Raw genomic sequence first — 23052 nt, 5'->3', positions numbered from 1 at the left:
CCTGGGAATACACACATACACTGGGGCTCACCCAACTTTTATACAGTTTATTTCAGTATAGAAGTACCCTCCCCCTTACATTGTTCTGCCTCCTGGATGAGTTTGGCATTAGGCAATCCTGTCTGCCTACGTGCTGTTTCTGTGAACTTGGAGGACCAGGGGGTATCCTGTCGGTGTCCCATCATGTCATTGTCCTTATTCACACCTTCCTGACTCTCAGGGCTGACTAACTTCTTACATGCAGAACTTGCTAATTCTGTCTAAGGCTAGAAGACCCTTATCTTATTCAGACTAACTTTACTTCCTACATTCTAATATCTATTCTTATCCTATTCATACTGGCTTTATTCATTATACATATATCTCTACTAGTTTCCTCATCTTCATATTTTTATATCAGTTTTACTCATCTCTCACAATCCTCACTTTTCTTTTAGATCAGTGTTACTCATCTCTCACAATCCTCACTTTTCTTTTAGCTACGCTTCTTGACTTCTCAACTGTAATGTATTACTTGTAAACTTGGTCTTTTTCCCAGCGGGTCAGTAAACGAACTGCAGTCTCGGCATCATCAGACAGAATTTGGGAAACATACATCCTTTGGGTTATAGTGTTCTGACGAGGGGTTCGATGAATTAAATACTGCACACAAGTCTTTAGGCAGGGGAGCACCATAATGGCCAGAATAGCGAGTCCAGCTGCTATAAGGGCTGTGGGTATCAGACTCCAGTTACCAATAAAAAGTCTAGTCCATCCCACACCGGACCAAGGTTGCCAAGTCTGAACCTGGGCATGGGAAGATTTTCGAACTCCTGAAGAAGAGTCTTTAACCGCCTGACCGTTGTGAGCATTGTCATTAACCAGTCTTTCACAAATGCTGCCTTCAGCAGCCAACGAGTAATCGAGAGCCAGGTGGTTTTTTTGAACTGTGGCTCGTATCTGTCATCTTTCTTCACCCATAAATTCAGGGCCATCACTGTCTGTTCGGTGATGATCTCCAAGGCTGGAGTCTGATTAAACGATTTAAATGCCAAGCAGCTGTGGTGTTCTGGAGCAGCTTACGTCATTTACAACTGGAACTCCCCTTACAGTGGTGGTTTTTAACATTCCGAATGTCTGTGTGACCCAAAGGATGATTTACAGGAGACCAAGTTGGGGAGGGGTGTTTCTTGTCATTTAACCTGTGAGTTGCAGCTTGTCTGCGAACATTAGCATAAGTATCACTGAACCTGTGAGTTGCAGCCTGTCTGTAAACATTAGCATATGTATTCACTCTATCTCTGCTACATGTACAATCCTGACTACCATTCTGTCTGTCATTTCCCCACCATCTTTGTGCTATCCCTTTAAAACTCCTCTTTTTAATACCTGTAGAGGCCAAAATACAAATCAAATCTACTCCTCTAGAGCCATTCTGTTCCCCTGGTCCATGTTGGGATCCTATATTAACCCATACCCCACTCTTCTTTTTCTTTGGCTTGGCTTCGCGGACGAAGATTTATGGAGGGGGTAAAAAGTCCACGTCAGCTGCAGACTCGTTTGTGGCTGACAAGTCCGATGCGGGACAGGCAGGCACGATTGCAGCGGTTGCAGGGGAAAATTGGTTGGTTGGGGATGGGTGTTGGGTTTTTCCTCCTTTGCCTTTTGTCAGTGAGGTAGGCTCTGCGGTCTTCTTCAAAGGAGGTTGCTGCCCGCCAAACTGTGAGGCGCCAAAATGCACGGTTTGAGGCGATATCAGCCCACTGGCGGTGGTCAATGTGGCAGGCACCAAGAGATTTCTTTAGGCAGTCCTTGTTCCTTTTCTTTGGTGCACCTCTGTCACGGTGGCCAGTGGAGAGCTCGCCATATAACACGATCTTGGGAAGGCGATGGTCCTCCATTCTGGAGACGTGACCCATCCAGCGCAGCTGGATCTTCAGCAGCGTGGACTCGATGCTGTCGACCTCTGCCATCTCGAGTACTTCGACGTTAGGGATGTAAGCGCTCCAATGGATGTTGAGGATGGAGCGGAGACAACGCTGGTGGAAGCGTTCTAGGAGCCGTAGGTGGTGCCGGTAGAGGACCCATGATTCGGAGCCGAACAGGAGTGTGGGTATGACAACGGCTCTGTATACGCTTATCTTTGTGAGGTTTTTCAGTTGGTTGTTTTTCCAGACTCTTTTGTGTAGTCTTCCAAAGGCGCTATTTGCCTTGGCGAGTCTGTTGTCTATCTCATTGTCGATCCTTGCATCTGATGAAATGGTGCAGCCGAGATAGGTAAACTGGTTGACCGTTTTGAGTTTTGTGTGCCCGATGGAGATGTGGGGGGGCTGGTAATCATGGTGGGGAGCTGGCTGATGGAGGACCTCAGTTTTCTTCAGGCTGACTTCCAGGCCAAACATTTTGGCAGTTTCCGCAAAGCAGGATGTCAAGCGCTGAAGAGCTGGCTCTGAATGGGCAACTAAAGCGGCATCGTCTGCAAAGAGTAGTTCACGGACAAGTTTCTCTTGTGTCTTGGTGTGAGCTTGCAGGCGCAAGCTCATACCCCACTATGACTATACTTTATATCTATGCCCTGTCTACATTCTAAAGGTAAATAATTGTCACCTCTGCTGCCCCTATTCCAGGAGGACTTAATACATTGTGAGTAATTTAGTGATGTCCCAAAAATTGGGAACTAACAAGTAAACAATACAGTAAATGGTAAAAACAACATTACAGCACTTTTTCCCGGCGTAGTGTAACTTTCAGATCAGAAGGATGAAGGACTGCACACCAGGTGGAGGGTAGATTATCAATGTCGTTAGTCTGTGGTTCAGCAGCTCGTTTAATTCGTTGCATGTGGCTCCATCCCTTTTCTTTCGTTCGCAGGGCAGTGTCTGTAATCAAAAGTACACAATAGGGGCCATCCCAGACAGGTTTTAGTTGGTGATCTTGCCATGCTTTTACATATACCCAATCACCAGGTTTAATAGAATGAATAGGATACTCCAGGGGTGGGCAGTAACAGCTGCATGTCTATTTTCTCCGTGAGCGCAGCCTGTTTGACAGCTGCATCTGCCTGTCTGTTCCCCTGTGCTTCAGGACTGTCACCACTTTGATGGCTTCGTACATGAACTACAGCTATTTCCTCAGGTAATGTAAGAGCATCTAGATATTGGACAATTAAGTTTTCATGGATCAACTTTTGACCTTTTCCAGTTATCATTCCCCGCTCTTTCCAGATCTTCCCAAAAGTGTGCACTACACCAAAAGCGTACTTTGAGTCTGTGTAGATCATGCCCACCTTGTTCTCTAGACCCTGGAGAGCTCTGCAGAGGGCATACAATTCACAAGATTGTGCTGACCAATGACCGGGAAGGTGGCCGGCTTCAATCACCACTCCTTCTTTCCCATCCACTACACTATACCCGCTATAGCGAGTGCCATCAATGCAACGGGAAGATTCATCAATAAACCACCTTTCACCCTCCTGTAAAGGCTCATCGCTTAAATCCTCTCTAACTTTGGTCTGTAAATCTACTACCTCTAAACATACATGCTCTAACTCATTTATGGTATTGTCAGAATTTGGAGAAACCAAGAACGCTGCTGGATTGTGTTCTTTATTCGTAATCTGGGTCAAATCATCCCAATCCATTAGGATCGCTTCATATTTTAAAATTCTAGAGTCTGTGAGCCACCTTCCAGCACGTTGTAAGAGAGTATTGCGGACTGTGTGAGGGGTGTGAACTATCATCGGGGGACCAAACGTAATCTTTCGTCCTTCCTCAACTAAAATAGCAGTGGCTGCGATGGCTTGCACACATTCTGGCCAACCACGACAAACAGGGTCTAAAATTTTTGACAGAAAAGCAACTGGCTGTCTACAGCCTGCCCTCTCTTGTGTTAGTATTCCGGTGGCTACACCTCCTTTCGCATTGGTATATAGGTCAAATGGCTTATTTAGGTCGGGTAAAGCCAACACTGGGGCACTAATAAGGCGCTGTTTCACCAAGTTAAAATCTTTAATCTCTTCCTCTGTCCAGACAACAGCTTCGCCCCCTAGAATCGTGAGTTTATCATAGAGAAATCTGACCAGGCTAGAATAATTTTCAATCCAGATTCTACAGTATCCCACTAAACCAAGGAATTTCCTAAGTTCTTGGGCATTCTTGGGAGGTGGGATCTGTAGAATACCACGTATCCTCTCTGGACTTATTTTCCTAGTTCCCTGACTTACCAGATGACCTAAGTATTTAACTTCTGATTGAACAAATTGTAATTTGGATTCGCTCACCCTGAGACCCTTATTCTCCAGAAAATTCAAAAGTTCAACAGTATACTGTTTAACTAATTCGTACGTTTTTTCTGTAATTAACAAATCATCAACATATTGTATCAACTAACAATTCTCTCTCCGAGGAGCCTCATCTAATATTTGTTCTAAGACCTGGCCGAATAAATTTGGTGATTCTGTAAAGCCCTGGGGAAGGACCGTCCACCGGTATTGATTCTTGCGTCCAATAAAAGGATTTTCCCATTTAAAGGCAAACATGTCTCTGCTCTCTGTTGCTAACGGACAGGTCCAGAAAGCATCTTTGAGGTCAATCACACTAAACCATTTACTATGGGGATCAATTTTACCCATTATTGTATAGGGATTAGATACAACCGGGTGACGGGTGAGAATAATTTTGTTCAGCTCCCTCAAGTCCTCCACTAATTGATAGGTACCGTCTGGTTTTTGGACAGGTAAAATTGGGGTATTAAAAGGTGACATACAAGGTTCGAGTATACCATCTTTCACCAACTGGTCAATTACTGGCTGCAGCCCCTTTCGGCCAGTCATCGGAATTGGATACTGCTTTCGTCTAATTACTTGCTCAGGATCTTTTAGAGTAACTTGCAGGGGAGGAATATCTAACACTCCTGTATTGCCTCTTTCTGCCAATACTCCAGGATTTATTAGTTCTCGATCTTCCTCGCTTAATACATACAATTGAACCCCGATAACCGATTCCTGTGGTCTGGTCCTGTAAATCTCGTCCTAACAAACAAACTCCAGCTTGGGGAACTAGTAAAATATCCTCTGTTATTATCTTTTCTCCCATTTGTATTCTTACATCCCTTAATACAGGGACCGTAAAATCTCTTCCTCCTACTCCCAAAATCATCACTGTCCCCTCTATCTTAACACCCTCGGGTGGTTGTAAAATACTAGACTGGGCTGCCCCAGAATCTACTAAAAAGGTCATCTGTGGGGTTCTATGCTTAAATTTACCAATGGTTCTCCGTGCAGCCCCACGGTGTGTATTGACTGAGAACTGTGACACCCCTATTCATAATCTGCCTCCATCAATGCATAAGATCGCGTCTCCCTGGCTCGCATTGGGCATTCCCTCTTAAAGTGTCCCTCCTTTTTACAATAATAGCAAACTAATGTTCCTGTTTCCCAATTTCTACAAGGGTCTCAACGGGGTCCTGGGAATGGTCGTCGTCCCTGGAATTCTCCTCTACCCCTGCCTCTGCTCTGGTCTCTACTTCCCCACCCCTGGTGCTCCTCCCAACGTCCAGGAGCTGGCACACAGCTCCTAACATTTCCCTACTGTCCCTCCACAAGTTCCTTGACTGCCTGCATCAAATCTTAGCCTTTCCTTTCTGTTGATCTTCAGACCTCTGGACGTATGCCCTTTGTGCGATCTGTAAAAGCTGTGTTATTCCCTGTTCATGCCAATTCTCTGTCTTTTGTAATTTCTTCCTGATTTCTGGGGCTGAATTAGTAACAAAGCCCATCAATACCAACTGTTCACCTGCTGGGGATCCTATATCCAACCCCCCATATTGCTATATGACTGCACGCATTCTATTCAGAAATGCAGAGGGGGTCTCCTCGGGACCTTGAGGAACCTCAAATGCCTTCTTAAAGTTCTGTCCTTTTGGAACAGACTCCTTCATTCCTTTTACTAGATTAACCCGGTACTCATCCATTCGCGTGAGACCATCATTAGTAGTCTTATCCCAATTTGGGTTTACCAGGGGAAATTTAGCTTCTCCAGGTATCGCCTCTTGTCCCCCTTGATGTTCCCTATCCCAGACTCTAATCCCTGCCTGGCGAATCATTCCACGCTCATCCAAAGTAAATAGAGTTTTAAAGATAGACATTAATTCACCCCAGGTATTAGGTCCCAAAAATTGATCTAATTGTTCTGCACATCCCTGAGGGTCTTCTATCAGAGAGGTCATTTCCTTCTTAAAATTGCGCACCTCCGTACTGGTCAGAGGCACATTTACGAACCCGAGACCCCCCACATCCCCTCCCAAGGGAACCTCTAGTAAAGGTCTCTTCCAGTTAATTTCTGGCTTATCCCCTCCTCTATGATGTTTAGGTTCCTGCCCTCCGGGAAATGAATCAAAAGGTTCTGCCCTTCCCTCCCAGAGGGTCTCACACTGTTTTGAATCAAAGTCTCCTCCCTCTCTTGTCAATTGAGGTGGTAATCTAGTTCTTTGTGAACAGATCATCATACCTCCCCTACTTTCTTCTCCTTTCTTTAGCTGTGGAGGAGGAGGGGAAGGTGCAGAAGGGTAGAGCATAGGAGAGAGGGGAAAGATAGGAGCCGGCAAAGGAGGAGCATAAGGTGGAGGAAGGGAATGTAACGCATCCCATCCTTGTGTTTCAGGGACAAAAGGTTCCTCATCCTTCTTGTCCTTACATTTCTTTTCATTCAAAACCAGTTGATCAACCGATCCACTGAGCCAGCAATTCCCTGCTCTCAATATTATCTCTTTGGTTTTGATAGAGCCAGATGTTCAATGCCTGACACATCCAGTCATCCTCGGATCAGAGCTTTGGCCAATATATATCAAACTCCCTTTTATTGGACTTTTAACCCATTCCAGACAGTAATACCTGACCATGGTCAGTTTGTCTTTCCCACGGGTTCTCCCCGCACCCCAATCAGATAGCATTAATCCTAACGGACTTTGCTTGGTTATCTGATCTTCCCATCCTTCCTTAGGACTCTCTTCCTTACTACTCACACCTCCCATACTAACAGGTAAGTAAAATTTCTCTTACCAGGATCCAGAAGCTATTTCTACCGCGCTTCCTTAACGTCCTCTCGTTGTTTGTTCTCAATGCCTCTTCTCGGATATCACTCGCTTCATCCACTGACCAGTCTGTGAGTCCAGCTGAATCAGCTGGGGTGCACCTACCCCCGTCGTCGGGCACTCTGTCAGTGGAGGGAGTGGGATCCTGGACAGAAGTAAACAGAAGTACCTTCACAGAAATTGCTTGAGACAAAAATTGAGAACAAAGAACATTTATTATACAACAATGCAAACTTGAGAGCTTCCCCTTACCCTGGGAATACACACATACACTGGGGCTCACCCAACTTTTATACAGTTTATTTCAGTATAGAAGTACCCTCCCCCTTACATTGTTCTGCCTCCTGGATGAGTTTGGCATTAGGCAATTCTGTCTGCCTACGTGCTGTTTCTGTGAACTTGGAGGACCAGGGGGTATCCTGTCGGTGTCCCATCATGTCATTGTCCTTATTCACACCTTCCTGACTCTCAGGGCTGACTAACTTCTTACATGCAGAACTTGCTAATTCTGTCTAAGGCTAGAAGACCCTTATCTTATTCAGACTAACTTTACTTCCTACATTCTATTATCTATTATCTATCCTTATCTTATTCATACTGGTGAACTTGCTGATTCTGTCTAAAAGGCTAGAAGACCCTTATCTTAGACTAACTTTATTTCCTACATTCTAATATCTATTCTTATCCTATTCATACTGGCTTTATTCATTATACATATATCTATACTAGTTTTCTCATCTTCATATTTTTATATCAGTTTTACTCATCTCTCACAATCCTCACTTTTCTTTTAGATCAGTGTTACTCATCTCTCACATGATGAAAGCAAACTACAATAGTATGCATTAAATTACATTTAAATTTAAAAAATGCTAAGGTTAGATAAATCAGTCATCTGTGCGCAGTTTCAATAGTGCAGACAGTCCTTTTTTGGTGTTGGAGCAGTCCTTGATCAGTGTACCGGGGGTGGGGTGGGGGGGTCGGTCAAGGGCCTAATAACTGTTGGGAAGAAATTGTTCTTGAACTAGGAGGCTTCTGCCCGAAGGTAGCAGTGAGAAGATGTCATGACCAGAGTGATGGGAATCATTTTGATGCTGGGCTGCCTCCTGAGGCAGTACCTCATACAGATATTGTCAGAAATAAAACTTCTCACACATGAGTCTCTTTAAAACTGATGACACGACAAGCTTTATTTACAAGTCTGCAGAGTTGGACTCAACTGGTTTCTCACCAGTTAAGCCCCGATACATACAGTGCATTGATTTTTATACCTTTATTATTTGCCCTTCCCCTTCTTATTAATACTGTTTTAATTGGTTAGTATTACAAAAACATTCTAAGTATAACTACATTATTAATTATCACGTTCGTTACGTACGCTGTGAACTCTACATTCACTGAATTCTGTTTCTCACACTTCTTATCAATCCTTTGTCTCCTGCATGTCTCTCACTATGACCATGGAAAGATATGTTTAAAAAAACATATCCAGCTGAACCTTTTGTCCTTGGCTGCTAGTAAGCTCCCTGTCCGTTCTGGCTTCCCTTTTTATGATTAATCATCACATTTTAACTTAAGCCATTTTAACCTAAATTCTCTATATATAACAGATATCTTCAATGGATGGGAGGTCGGAGCCTGTGATGGACCTGGCTGTATTTACTGCCTTCTGTAGCCTTTTACTTTCCTGGGCACCCAAATTCCCAAACTCTTGATCTCCATCCTGTATTCTGATTATTTGGACTAAAACTGAGGGAATACCACTCTGCTGGATGGATGGTCAGGCTGAGACTTTACTTGTAGCACAGACTTCTGCCTGAACCGTCCAACCTCACTGATGAGGTTGAGTGTGTGGATGGGAGAGCTGGTTTTCTGCTGGTTAGAGGGCTAAGTTGAGGTTTCAGGAGTGAGATGAGCGATCTCTGCACACTGCAGGCTCTAGGAGATCTTTGTAATACTCGCTGTAAATGGGAACTGAAGCTGGGCCAATGGTTAATTTTACATTCGAGGTTGATTAAAACAAGGTGTATTTATTTAAGGAATTTGGGCATATTCCAGAGAGAGATAGGTAAATGGAGTTAGACTATTGGTCAGCCATGCTCAGTGAATAGGGTACAACTAGAAGTCTGCCACAAATAGTCATGAAGTTGCAGTTCAGTGGCTGTCTTGCCTTTCACCAGTGGTGGGAAAATGCTTCTGCAGGGTTTTAGAGTCCGGCTGTCCTGCCTGATGGCCCAATGCAGGTTTAAACCGCCCGTTCAGTAGAGCTAGTGTTGTTTTCTTTACATCAAAGACTCATAGAGTCCATGTCCAAGAAGTTGGCACCCACATTCAGCAGCCCAGACCTAAAGGGTTGTGGACTCTGGGAGAGCAGTGGACTGTTGCAGGGCAGCAGAGCTGGAGAAAACCCTCTCCCCCACCACTGCTCTACTAGCTGAGAGGGAGAAGCCTGGGAGAAGAGCCTACAGGGTGGGAGACCATAGCAACGGACCAGCACAGGGGCTCAGGAGCCAAAAGGCCCCCACCAAGCCAAGGGCTGATGGGAGTCAGGTCTCGAGACTATGATCTGTGAGGACGATGATGGTAAGCAGAGTTCCTGAAGGGCCTCAGGCACTGACAGCTTCTTGAATGTATCGGGGTTTGGAACCAGGGTGACTTGGATGGATGGATCTCGGGGTCACTGCTGGACCGGACAGGAGGCTCTGCGGTTATGGAAGCAACAGCGGATGGGTGGCGCCACTGCGTGTCCTTACAGGGCAAACAACGGAAAATCAATTTGATCTATTTTGTGTACGTGACGACAAATAGAATCTTGAAGAGTCAGCAAGTGTGAAGCCTGGAAATGAAGCCCATTAAAGAAAGGTTCCCAAGACATGAGCTTGGAGTGACCTACACTGTCCTTTCATGAGACGACGTATTCAGTTTGTCAGCAACTTTCAAGGCTTTTAACCTGAGCAAATCAGCTCTCAGGCACCCTGGCTTCCCACCTCAATATTGACTTTGAAATAGTGAGAACTTTAGTGGAAGTGATTATATGACATTAATAGGAGCTTTGCAATTTGAATTGTCAGATACCAGTAATTTCAAATCATCTGAAAACTTTGTAATTCTTGAGAAAACAGTTCCCTCCCTGACATATAGTTATTCTATCTGTGAAACCTTTTCCCTTTATACATTAATAATTCTCCTAATGCTTCTTGTTTCAAAGGTGAAATGTTCCCTGGACACCTGCTCTGGTATTAACATCGACTTTCTCGGTTTCTGATAACCTACTCTCCTCTTTCTAGTTCTCCTCCCTCCCTTCACCCAGCCATCTCTCCTCCCCTTGATCGCTGCTGTCCCCTCCCTCCCTTCTCCACCTATCACCTCCAGTCTTTGCAACCACACATTCACTCTTCTGTTCAATGCCTGCTGACACTTTTCCATAACTGGATGAAGGGCTCAAGCCCGAAAAGTCAGTCATGCATTTTTACCTTTGGTATATAAAGGACACTGTTTGACCTGCTGAGTTTCTCCATCATTGTGTTTTTACTTCAATCACAGTCTCTATAGATTTTCGTGTTTTACACCTGCCCTGGCAGATCCCATTTCCTCTCTCATTTATTCCTGTCGGAAGTTCCTGAGGCAGAGGCTGTGGTTGCCAGCTGCAACAATCGTAGTGTGTGACTGAGGGAGTGCTGCAATGTTGGAGGAGGTGGCAGCTGAAATTCTGTCTCTCTCAGGTAGATGTCACAGATCTCATTAGCCATCCAAAACATTGATTCTCTGCTGATACTGACAAAAGATTACCTGGCCATTATTTCAGCTGTCTGTAGGAGCTGTGCACTAAATGGCAGCTCCATTGCAACCATATCCATAATCTGATTGGCTGTAGCTTGCTCTGGGACTCAGTGAGGTCAGGAAAGGTGCTGGAGAATCATACCCCTCATCCCTCAGTTGCTCCTGTTGTGCTGAATGGTTCTGCCCCTGCAGTATTGGCTGTTAAATAAAGATTTAATTGACACCTATCTTGTGGGTGTCTTATTATGATGTAGAAGAAGGCCATTCAGCCCATTGAGTTCATGTTGTCTTCCACATGACTGCTATGGAGAGGGTGCAGAAGAGATTTACCAGAATGTTGCCTGGATTGGAAAATATATCCAATGAGGCAAGGTTAGCAGAGCTAGGGCTTTCCCTTTGGAGCGAAGAAGGATGAGAGGTGACTTAATAGCGGTCTACCAAGATTACGAGAGGCATAGATAAAGTAGACACTCAGCACCTTTTTTCCAGGGCAGAAGTAGAAAACACCAGAGGACATCTGTACAAATTTGAAGGGTGGAAAGTTTAAGGGAGATAAAAGGGGTATGTTTTATTTTACGAAGAGAGTTATGAGTGCCTTAAATGCATTGCCAAGGGTTGTGGTGGAGGTTGGAACAATAGGGGCATTTAAGAGACTCTTAGACAGGAAGATGGATGAAAGAAAAATAGAGGGTTTTGAGGTCAGGAGGGTTTAGTATATTTGGTAGATATACTTGTATATAGGTTGGCACAACAGCGTAAGCTGAATGGCTTGTACTGTGCTGTCATGTTCTACATTCTTACATAGCAACCTTGTCAGTCATACTCACCACTCCCTAGTTTCCTGTCACTCTGTGATATATTCTCCCTCACAGACCTATCATCTCCCTGATTCCTTTTGCTACTTGTCTACATTTGGCCTCTTTCACACTATACATCAGTACAGATGCTGAGAAGGAACCCTGAAATGGAACAGAGGAAAGGATCCCAGCTATTCAATACAGGGAGGTTAGTAAAGTATCCACCGAATAAAGCTGCAGTGCGAAGGGTGATAAGGCAGACTCCCAAGTTATACCTTGCTGCCTTGTTTCCTTCATGTCTGTAAGCCATGGTGTTTGGTTAGACTGAGGTGAATGGATATGACACCTGCTGTACATCCCTTCATACACCCATTCTTCACTGTTGCTGGCATTTTCCAAGGCCGTGCTCATCAAGATGGGAATGATATCTCCTGACGGGCTTTCTGAGCATTATTGACACTTTCTTTATCTTTCACCTACTTTAGTAGGTTGGAGAGTGGTCATTATCCCCAGCACACAGAATGCTGGGACAGCGGTCATTAACCCCAGAACACAGAATGCTGGGACAGCGGTCATTAACTCCAGTACACAGAATGCTGGGACAATGGCCATTATCTCCAGGTTTACCCTGAAATGTTGGAAAGGTTCTTCAGATCTTCTTTCTGAAGCTGATGCAAATATGGTATTTTATTTTGTCAAGGAAAAAAACTACAAATAAATTCTAACAAACGGCGTCCCCATTGAAATGTACAGTGAACATTGAAAATAATATTTGAATGTTTTTTTTTTCTGACAGGTACCCAATCAAAACACCAAGACCTGGTTGCTATGGAGATAAATTTGAATATCCTGGCATCAGAAGCTATGGCATACGGAATGCCGACGAGCAGTATGATGTCTACTGTTACATCGAGGCGATGAAAGGCAAGTGGGGCATTTGGGTTGTTGGAAATGAGAAAAGGAGCAACATTCCAGATTCCTTTATTGACATATAATAGTACTGTACATGTAATCTTACTCAAAATTGCCATCTGCCTGCTGCAAGACTGACAAAAGGGTTAGAATTGGTGTCACCCGATGCTCCTTACAGTAAGAGAGAAAGAGAAGCAGAGAGTCCCTTCAAGTGTCAATGAGTTTGTACATTTCTAAATTTTAGACATACAGCACGGTAACAGGCCCTTCTGGCCCAAGAGCCCATGCCGCCCAAACACCTGAATTAACCAACAACCCCTTTACATTTTGAAGGGTGAGAGGAATCCGGAGTGGAGGAAATCCATGCAGACATGGGGAGAACATACAAACTCCTTACAGACAGCACCAGATTTGAATCCTAGCTGCTGGCACTGAAATAGCATTGAGCTGGCATCTATGCTAACTCCTCTCAGTGCTCCTGAAGCCTCTGCAACCGCAGACATCTGTTTGATTCAGATCTCCAGATCCAAAACCTCCAACATGATCAGGAAGCCTTCAGCGCCCGAGTCCCTTTAGGCACCCTTCTTGCCCTCAGCACCCTTAGGAATCTTGGTTCTGATAGTTGATTCCTATGAGCCAGTCTCCAGCAGCCTGCAGCCCTTGCTGGCCCCTGACCACAAGTTGCCCACAACCTGTATCAGTCCCTCAGCCACTGTGCCCCTTGCTGGTTCGATGCTGTGGCCACCTTCCCCCTTTAGGATGATCTTCTCTGCTTCTCCTTCTCAATGGGATGTGTTCCTCCTGTTTCTGGTGCCCTGCACCAGTCCATCGCTCTCCGGAGTCTGCAGCCCCTTGTGGCCGCTGCTGAGCACAGTCGCCGCCATCTTGGGCACAGACCTCCGCAGTTGCAGGATCTTACAAACACAGGCAGTTTAAAGCAGAGTCTGCCATCAGGACTGGGTGGTTGAATGCTTCTGAGCAGCTCTCTGTCTCTGCTCTCTGCTCTCCCAGATGTGCACCAGTGGCAGTGGTGTCATTACACCAGCTTCAGCAGTGCCACCTTTAGAAGCTTGGGTTGGGGGGGTGGTGCCATTGACACCTGTGGCTCTGACACTGGAGCTTCCTCCAAAACTGCTGATTTGGATCTGATGAAAAGTGAAATGTTAACTGCTTCTCTCTCATGGCCTGACCTCTGAGTGCTTCCAGAATGTTCTATTTTTAATTTCGGACTTTCAGGATCTGTACCATTTAATTTTGGGATCCTGCTGGAGTTTGAGATGAGAGGAGACTGAAGGAGGTGGAGGAATGTTTCTCCCAACTGCCGTGTATTTTGGATTCTCTGCGTGCAGCCTATATACACTCCTGCTCCTCCAACCATCAGGCCCTCACTGACACAGCCCAGGCCCAGGCAACCTCACTGCTGCAGTCCAGGCTGTGCGACCTCACTGGCTCTGTAGAATCTGTGAGACCTCAGGTAGTCATCCTCTCTGGATGGTTGAAGCACCTGCTGGAGATGGGGAGATCTGGGCTCTAGCTCCTCCAGTAAAAACAGAGGCTGACGTCTGCTCCAAGTATTGTTCAAATTCATGCAAATAGATCGGTGATGTCTGTGAGGCATTTTCCTGATGTTTTTGCTGTTGGGGAAGGAGTTCCCAGATCTAGAACATCAAGCACCAGTCATACTGATGTAAATGTGCCTCATCTGGCCACTGGTGAATGGCTGTGTTTAATCAAGGGAATGGAGATTGCCAAATATCTCCCCTGGAATAAGACTATAGTCATTGACACTAAGAGTTCCCTCATTGTGGAGGAAATTAGACTAGATCTTTCTAAACTAGGCCTGAACATTTGACCCTCAGACCTCTGATCACCAAATTCCAGCACTAGCTGAGGACAAGCATCTTGGTGTAACCTGAAACTGCCAATGGTGGCCAGGATATCTGAGCTCTCAACAATCACTGCACCCTTGGGCTTGACCTTTTGAGATTAGGGCAGAGGATACTGTTCTTTCCATTTCCATTAAGGCCTTTCCAAAGGGAGAGAAAGCAATGTTAGAACATCTTTCACTGCCTCAGGATACCCGGTGTCCTGGCTGAGGAACACATGTTGTCGAGGCTACTGGGGATGTCCCCTGCTCCCCTTCACATCAGCCTCAGAGCTCAGCCAGAGCTAATATGTGAAAGTTGACAGTGCTGACAGTGTAGAACTACCTCAGCATCAACTGGGACTGCCAGCCCAGACAGTCATGCTGTGCTCTTTGGAGGGTGGCAGTTCCTGACCCATGGCTGGTAACTGCACATCAGTTCTGTAAAATGCAACTTTATGATTGGCTGGAAGAGTTCGGCCTGTCGGACTCGGCTGCATATTGGATGACATGGTTCGTGAGAGCTATTGGTTTGCTGATAATTGGTCACTGACCCACCGTGTGAATCTCCACTCAACATGATTTCGGATCTTCCACACATGAGGAACAAGGCTGAATGTTTCCATTATTATAAGGCCAACCTTTGAGTTGCATCTCTCTGCCTCCTACTCAATAACAGCAGAAGCAACAGGTCAGGCATGATCTGTGGGAAGAGTGACAGCTCAATATCCCAGGTCAGAGACCCTTCATCTGAACTGAAAAGGAGACAAAAAAGGTGGTGAAGTTGCTAGGAGGTGGGGAAGGGGTAAAATCAGGGAAACCAAGGGGAGAAGTTGCAAGCAAGCTTATCTGGATAGTGAGGGAATGGGAGCCTTCTGGCTGAGAAAGCAAAGCAGAACAACATTAAATAGTGGTTGCCTTGAGGACCCAGGACTGATTGCTGAGGTTGGACCACATCAGTCAGAGGGATGCAAGGTGACTCCTGGGCTGTCCTAAGAGGGTGGATCTTCTGCCTGTGAAAAGATTGCTGTGATGGTGACTGAGAGCCTAGCTTTCTTTGTCCACAGGCACTGTGTTTCATGAAACAGCCACATGGAAGATGAACCTGACCGAGGCTCGACATCACTGCCAGTCCCTGGGGGCAGAACTAGCAACCACTGGCCAACTTTACCTGGCCTGGAATCAAGGCTTGGACCGCTGTGATGCCGGATGGCTGGCCGATGGGAGCGTGCGTTATCCGATCAATATTCCCAGGAGGAATTGTGGTGGGGATATGCCAGGAGTAAGGACAATCTATCAGCTCCCAAACAGGACAGCCTTTCCTGACCCTGGTTCAAAGTTCGATGCTTACTGTTACAGAGGTGAGATTTCAGAGTTCTGTTCTTCCACAGCTAAGACAAAAGTGTAATTCTGTAAAATGTGGAGTGTTGAGATTGGACTGATTTAACTAGTTTGTGGCCATACTCAACTCAAAGTTGCTTTGCCTGTGTGTTATAGTCTCAAATGTCAAAAATCTCAGGATATGTCCAAAACACACAGAGTGGAAGGTGCAAATTCTACCTTTACAGTCATCCTGTTGTCCCTGCAGAAAACAACAGGCTGAATTGTGGGATGTTGGATGAGAAAGTCAGGCTTTCCTGGAATGTAATGTACTTGGAGGGTCCTGAGCTTCCTTTTTAATAGGATCATATAGTAAGATGTTGCCTTCATCAAAATGATCAAAATTCCTTTTATTTATTGATGGAATCTGGATGTTGCTATCTGGGCCAAAATGTGTTGCCAATTGTTGACTGCCCTTGTGAAAGAGGCAATGAACTGCATTCTTAAATAGCTGTAGTTCCGCTGGCGAAGGGACTCCCATGTTGTTCCAGGTCTGGTGAAAGATCAGGTTTGGAGAAGGAGTTCATGGTATTGGGCTGGGAGCTCCAGGTCTGGTGAAGGAGGTCACAGTGTTGGAGAGGGAATACCAATGACAATGAAGGAATGGTGATATATTTCCAAGTTGGGGTGGTGTATGATTGGGAGTTAAACTGCGGGTGGTGGTGTTTCTGTGCAACTGCCATACTGTCCTTTTTTGTGGGAGAGGTCATGGCTTGGGAGGTACTCTTGGAGTATGTCACTCATTGTCTCTTGTGAGTGATGCACTCTCAGTCCTGCTGATCGGGGAATGAATAGGTGGATATTGGGTACTGATCGAGGCAAGCAGAGGGTCTTTGCATCACACTCCTGCCTCCTGCTTTGTGGATACTGGAAAAGTTGTGATGTCAGGAAGTGATGTCAGGGACTTGCATCACCACACTACACCCAGCCCCTGACCTCTTCATAGAATGGGAGATTTTTAGCTGGTCTGTGATGAAGAAATTATTTATTCCATCCACATCTCCTGCATCAGGTCTTATTCTCCAGGACAGAAACACTGACACAGTCTCTGTCACCAACATTACCTCCATCAGCCAAGTCTGTCCAGGGCGCATCATGGGTCTGTCTGAGCAAACGAGGGTTTACTCAAACTTAGTGACTTTAGATGTCGTGCCTCATTGCTCTAGGCCCTTTGAGGCTAGTGACAAGTACATCTCCATGCGTATCTTCAAATAGATGATAATCACCAGGAACATTCACACTTAGTTCAAAGTTCAATGGGGTCACTTGCAGGAGTTTAATGTTAGCACATCATTTTTTGAATATTTTATTTTAGATTTATGTTCAAACAAGTATCAAGAATTAACCATCACAAATATATAAAATAAATGAAAAGGAATCATTAATACAGATTTTCCAAATTTCCAAAAAAGATAAGACCCCCATCCCTCCTCCCCCAAACAAAAACCCCTCGAAAAGAATATAGAAATTGGAAGAAAAGAACAAGAAGGGAAATAATTTTAAAAATGAATAAAAGGAAGAAAAGAAAAGATAGAGGAAAGAAAGAAAGGAAAAGGGACTGTTTGGATTGAGTATCTAGTTCAGAAAGTCCAATTCTTTTTTCTACCTCAAAAATGGGAGAAAAAGGGGAAAGAGAATTCAAAAATAGTGTAAGTATTCAACCCTGTATTTGTAAATATGGCTGCCATACCTAAAAAAACATATTGTATTTTTTTCCTTAAATTGTAAGTAATTTTCTCCTGGGGAATGCAGCTGTGCATTTCTGCTTTCCCAGACTTCCAGGTAACTCCAATACATTTCCTGGCCACTGCTAATGCAATTTTTAAAAAATTCTAATTCGTACTTACACAGTCTCAAATATTTCCTAGAAGAAACAATTCTGGACTTTGTGGCAATTGCTTCCAAAAAATCTGCTTCAATGAGCATCTTAAATTTTCCCCAAAGGGTTTTAGTGTAGAGCATGACCATGTAGAATGTAAGAAGGTACCTGCTTCTTCCCCACATCTAAAACATATATCAGTTATATTAGAATTTAATTCATTCAATTTCTGCAGGGAATGATATAGCTGATGCAAAAAGTTATATTGCACCAGTCTATATCTAACATTAATTGTATTAGTCATGCAATCCTGACATAAATCGGACCAGGTCTTAACATTAATACTGATATTCAAGTCTGATTACCATTTTTGTTTTGATTTATATAACTCTTGCTTAGGAGTGCCCGATTGAAGTAGAAAGTACATTATTGATGTAAATTTCTTTGTGATCCCCTTTTGATTTAGAAACCCCATTTCACTGCACTCTGGTAAAATCATGGTCGGTCCTAATTTATCTCCAAAAAAAGAGCTCTTAATTGAAAGTAGCAGAAGATTATATGATTCTGGATATTGTATTTATTTTATAACTATTTGAATGACATTAATTGCCCTTGTATGTCCATTGAAACCGTCATCATATAGGCCGATTTCTTTGTTAAGTACAGAATATAAAACACTGGCTTCTTTGGCTTGGCTTCGCGGACGAAGATTTATGGAGGGGGTAAAAAGTCCACGTCAGCTGCAGGCTCGTTTGTGGCTGACAAGTCCGATGCGGGACAGGCAGACACGATTGCAGCGGTTGCAAGGGAAAATTGGTTGGTTGGGGTTGGGTGTTGGGTTTTTCCTCCTTTGCCTTTTGTCAGTGAGGTGGGCTCTGCGGTCTTCTTCAAAGGAGGTTGCTGCCCGCCAAACTGTGAGGCGCCAAGATGCACGGTTTGAGGCGTTATCAGCCCACTGGCGGTGGTCAATGTGGCAGGCACCAAGAGATTTCTTTAGGCAGTCCTTGTACCTTTTCTTTGGTGCACCTCTGTCACGGTGGCCAGTGGAGAGCTCGCCATATAACACGATCTTGGGAAGGCGATGGTCCTCCATTCTGGAGACGTGACCCATACAGCGCAGCTGGATCTTCAGCAGCGTGGACTCGATGCTGTCGACCTCTGCCATCTCGAGTACTTCGACGTTAGGGGTGTAAGCGCTCCAATGGATTTTGAGGATGGAGCGGAGACAACGCTGGTGGAAGCGTTCTAGGAGCCGTAGGTGGTGCCGGTAGAGGACCCATGATTCAGAGCTGAACAGGAGTGTGGGTATGACAACGGCTCTGTATACGCTTATCTTTGTGAGGTTTTTCAGTTGGTTGTTTTTCCAGACTCTTTTGTGTAGTCTTCCAAAGGCGCTATTTGCCTTGGCGAGTCTGTTGTCTATCTCATTGTCGATCCTTGCATCTGATGAAATGGTGCAGCCGAGATAGGTAAACTGGTTGACCGTTTTGAGTTTTGTGTGCCCGATGGAGATGTGGGGGGGCTGGTAGTCATGGTGGGGAGCTGGCTGATGGAGGACCTCAGTTTTCTTCAGGCTGACTTCCAGGCCAAACGTTTTGGCAGTTTCCGCAAAGCAGGACGTCAAGCGCTGAAAAGCTGGCTCTGAATGGGCAACTAAAGCGGCATCATCTGCAAAGAGTAGTTCACGGACAAGTAGTTCACTGGCTAAGGCCTTGACAAATAGATTGGCAAAATATTTGCCTAAATATTTGCCTAGATCAAGCTGGATTTGTGAAGAAAAGGCAGTCAGCAGATAATGTAACAAGACTGTTAGTGTCATTCATTTGGCCCAGAAAAGAGGTGAACTTAGTGTGGCAGTTGCTTTGGATGCAGAAAAGGGCTTTGATAGATTGGAGTGGGACTGTTTAAAGTCTTGGAGAAATTTGGATTGAGTCATAATTTTATAAATTGGATTTGAGCTCTATAGAATGAATCAAAGGCTAGTGTTGTGACCAATGGTCAAATACCTTTGACATTCCCACTATCTAGGTCCAGTAGACAAGGATGTCCACTATCTCCAGCCCGCTTCATATTGGACATAGAATCTTTGGCAGAAACCATTCAACAGGATCCAAACATTAAGGGGTTTAGAGTGAACCAAGATGAACACAAGATCAGTCTCTTTGCAGATGACATATGAATATATCTGACGGAACCTGTGACTTCCCTACAAAGACTGCATTTGCAATTGGAAAATTATGGGAGGTTCTCTGGGTATAAAATAAATTAGAATAGGAGTGAGATCATATTTTTAACAGATGGGGACTATGCAGCATATAAAAGAAACACACCATTAAGATGGCCAATAAATGGGATTAAATATTTGAGGTTCTAAGTAGATAATGATTTACAAAACTTGTATAAATTGAACTATCTCCCCTTGCTTAATAAAGTTGAATAAGATTTAAATAATTGGGTAACTCTCCCAATTACACTGATTGGAAGGGTGAACTGTATCAAAATGAATGTATTCCCATGTTTACAATATCTTTTCCAGACTCTTCCAATACCATACTGCAGAAATTTTTTCAAAATTTGAATAAATTAATTAGGAAGTGTCTTTGGAAAGATAAGTTAGCCAGAATCTCCATAGAAATATTAAATTGGACATATCATATGGGAGGTTTACAACTCCCAAATTTTAAATATTACTATATGAAATTAAGGAAGAGACAAGCCTTCGTGGGTGGAAATTGAAGTGCACAAAGTCAGAGAGAGAGTGGCAGAAGACTTTATATACAAATGGGATACTACATTTATTTCTGCTGGATAGGAGGCACCATTAATAAAGCATATTTTGAATATTTGGCACAAATTGAACAATTTAATTGGATCAAGGAAAAAGATAACGCGAAAACACTCTTGATTCTAAATAGAATAATTCCTTTAACATGGATTATTTAATTCTGCATGCCTGGTCTCATAAAGGGATGAGATATGAAGAAGATTGCTATGAACAATGTTAGCACATCTTGAGCAAGTAGTAAGCTATCCATTCACTCTGGAGCAATCAGGATTTACCTTTGGTTCGTCAACAATCTCATAGTTCTAGAGTCATAGACCAAAACAGGCCTTTCAGCCAATCAAGTCATTCCCAACACTCAACCATCTATTTACACTAATTCCATTTTATTCTCCCCCCAATCCTCTTGGACACCTGCCTGCATTTGCTCATTCTGTGATGAAGGGTTCAAGCCCAAAATGTTGGGTATGTATCTTTATAAATACATAAAGTGATAAAGTAGATTTTATGATATATAAAAATGTAAGTTTCAAATGGTAACTGTAGGTTTAAAATGGTAACCGGAAAGGAAAAGGGTGGCTGCATTTTTGAGCTGCATTCCTTTCTTGTTACCAGCTTGGAAACTGATAAGAAACTCCTTATTTAGTAGAGTGGTGTGAAACTAATTGACAAATGCCAAGAGAATTCTAAGGAATATGTACTTTTATTGAGCAGTCTATTCGTATTTTCCAGAAACTAGGTATTATAAATTATAAATAAGGTGATTTTGTAAGCCTCCATTGTTAGTCTCCATTGTAGTATTTTAATTTTTTAAAGCTTTAAATTTAGACGTACGACACATTAACAGGCCATTTTGGCCCATGAGCTCGTGCCACCCAATTACACCTGATCGACCTATACCCCCGGTATTTTTCAAACGGTGGGAGGAAACCGCAGCCCCTGGGGAAAATCCACACAGACATGGGGAGAACGTACAAACTCCTTACAGATAGCATGCAATTCAAACCCTGGTCCTATTCACTGGTGCAGTGAAGGCTTACCGCTATGCCAACTGTGCCGCCCAAGTAAGTTAGCAGCTCGTGGCAGTGCTTCTTGCTGTAACGGAATGGTCAAGCTTTGGAAAGTGATTCAAAGTTTGTTTTTGCAGCTGTATTTGTGTTTGCTTTGGAGCAACCTCAGATCCACTTGAACAAAAGTTCACTGTTGGACCTGCTGAGTTTCTCCAGCATTGTGCTTTTGAAGTTATTGGTGGTTCTTTTCCTTTGGAGGTGATCCTTGGGATAGTAATGGTGGAGATTGGTGATGTAATTCCCTTGAGCTCAGATAGATAGATTTACCCCTTGTGTGGCTCAGATCTGAATGAAAAACCTCTTGTCAATCTGAGATGAGGCTTTTCCCTTGCAAGTCTTTTATACTGTGCTAGCCATCCTGTACAAGCCAGGAAATGAATCAGACAATATTCCCTCCCTAGATGTTTCTGATCTGGAAACAAATCAATGCTGCTTGAAGGCTGTGTGGCCACTCTTCCTTTAGTTCAGGCTCCGTGCCATGACACACAATAGCATAGGGATGCTGGGGTTTTCATTCAGCTATGATTTGTGTACAGTGCTGGATCAAGCTGGAAGTTGAATGACTCAATGTGATCTGCTTAAAAAATGTCTTCATCCTGTGATATAAAACCACAGCATATCCAACAAAGAAGATTGATAAGTTTCACAAAGTGAGAGCAGGTTTGCCAGCTTCCTGAATGCCCCAGGGTATCAAGGAACTGAGAATCACTCTCTGAGCAGCTGTGAAGGAAAATTAAAAGGGGCCTGGGGCATGTCATTATATGTGATCCCTTTCATTGCAATTCAATGTTTATTATAATTCATAATATTGGAGACTTTATTAAGATCATTTCCATTTGGGTAACACTATTTCATCTTTACCGTGCGAGCATGGTATGAACGATAAACAAAGGTGACTTAACTAAGGAAGAGCTTGTTAATTTTTACATAGCTGTGTGAAAACTGGGCAGTGCAAATGTGGCAGCATTGAAAAGGAGGGGAGGAGCTGGTGTGCATTGGGGGTGGGGTTCAAGTGTTAATACATCTCAGGGCACAGTCACTATCCCTTGACCTCAGTAGATGGCTACACTAGCCCCTTTCAAATTGCAGCACCTGGGTATCCCTCCTGGGTGCGATTACTGGGGCAAAGGTCCTGGAAGTACCTTTCAAATTGCAGGTGGATCGACCCATGAAATCTCCAACCTGGCGATTAAAGGGGGCATCCCGCCCCCACAATGATGCATAACGCACTCAATGGAAGCACTGCCGGATGTTGAGAAGACTCAAGAACGCAAGTGCTGATGTCACTGGAATAAGTGGGTCAGCCATTTTAATTTTCAAATCAGTCATGGACGAGATCTAGGTAAGTTTAACTGGGTTCCCTGACTACCTCTGAGGTAGGTCAGGGACCCGGTTGGGTTCCGACGGGGTTGACATGGTTGGACCCTTTCAAACAGCCACATAACTGGGGCGCTAACCATGCAAATTGTCTGGTTAACCCTATTTTACCCAGAAATTTAATGTCTCTGCCTTGCCTGAGACAGTTCTGGTTCCAAATCTCACTTTCCATTCGTTCTCAGTTGCTTGTTGTGACTTCTCGC

The 23052-nt window shown here is 44.1% G+C and overlaps 1 protein-coding gene across 2 annotated transcripts in view; it reads left to right on the top strand.

The window, feature by feature from the left end:
• The window catches only part of ncanb (neurocan b), a 173551-nt gene that overhangs the window by 97187 nt on the left and 53312 nt on the right, over positions 1-23052 (top strand). For both annotated transcript variants that reach the window (XM_069928553.1, XM_069928552.1), the window contains exons 7-8: positions 12442-12569; positions 15489-15782. In XM_069928553.1, the coding sequence (XP_069784654.1) occupies positions 12442-12569; positions 15489-15782 (422 nt within the window). The remainder of the gene's footprint in view (positions 1-12441; positions 12570-15488; positions 15783-23052) is intronic.

Source organism: Narcine bancroftii, chromosome 3 (genome assembly GCF_036971445.1).
Source record: "Narcine bancroftii isolate sNarBan1 chromosome 3, sNarBan1.hap1, whole genome shotgun sequence".
Lineage (NCBI taxonomy): Eukaryota > Metazoa > Chordata > Chondrichthyes > Torpediniformes > Narcinidae > Narcine > Narcine bancroftii.
This window is presented reverse-complemented; position numbering and strand designations above follow the sequence as displayed.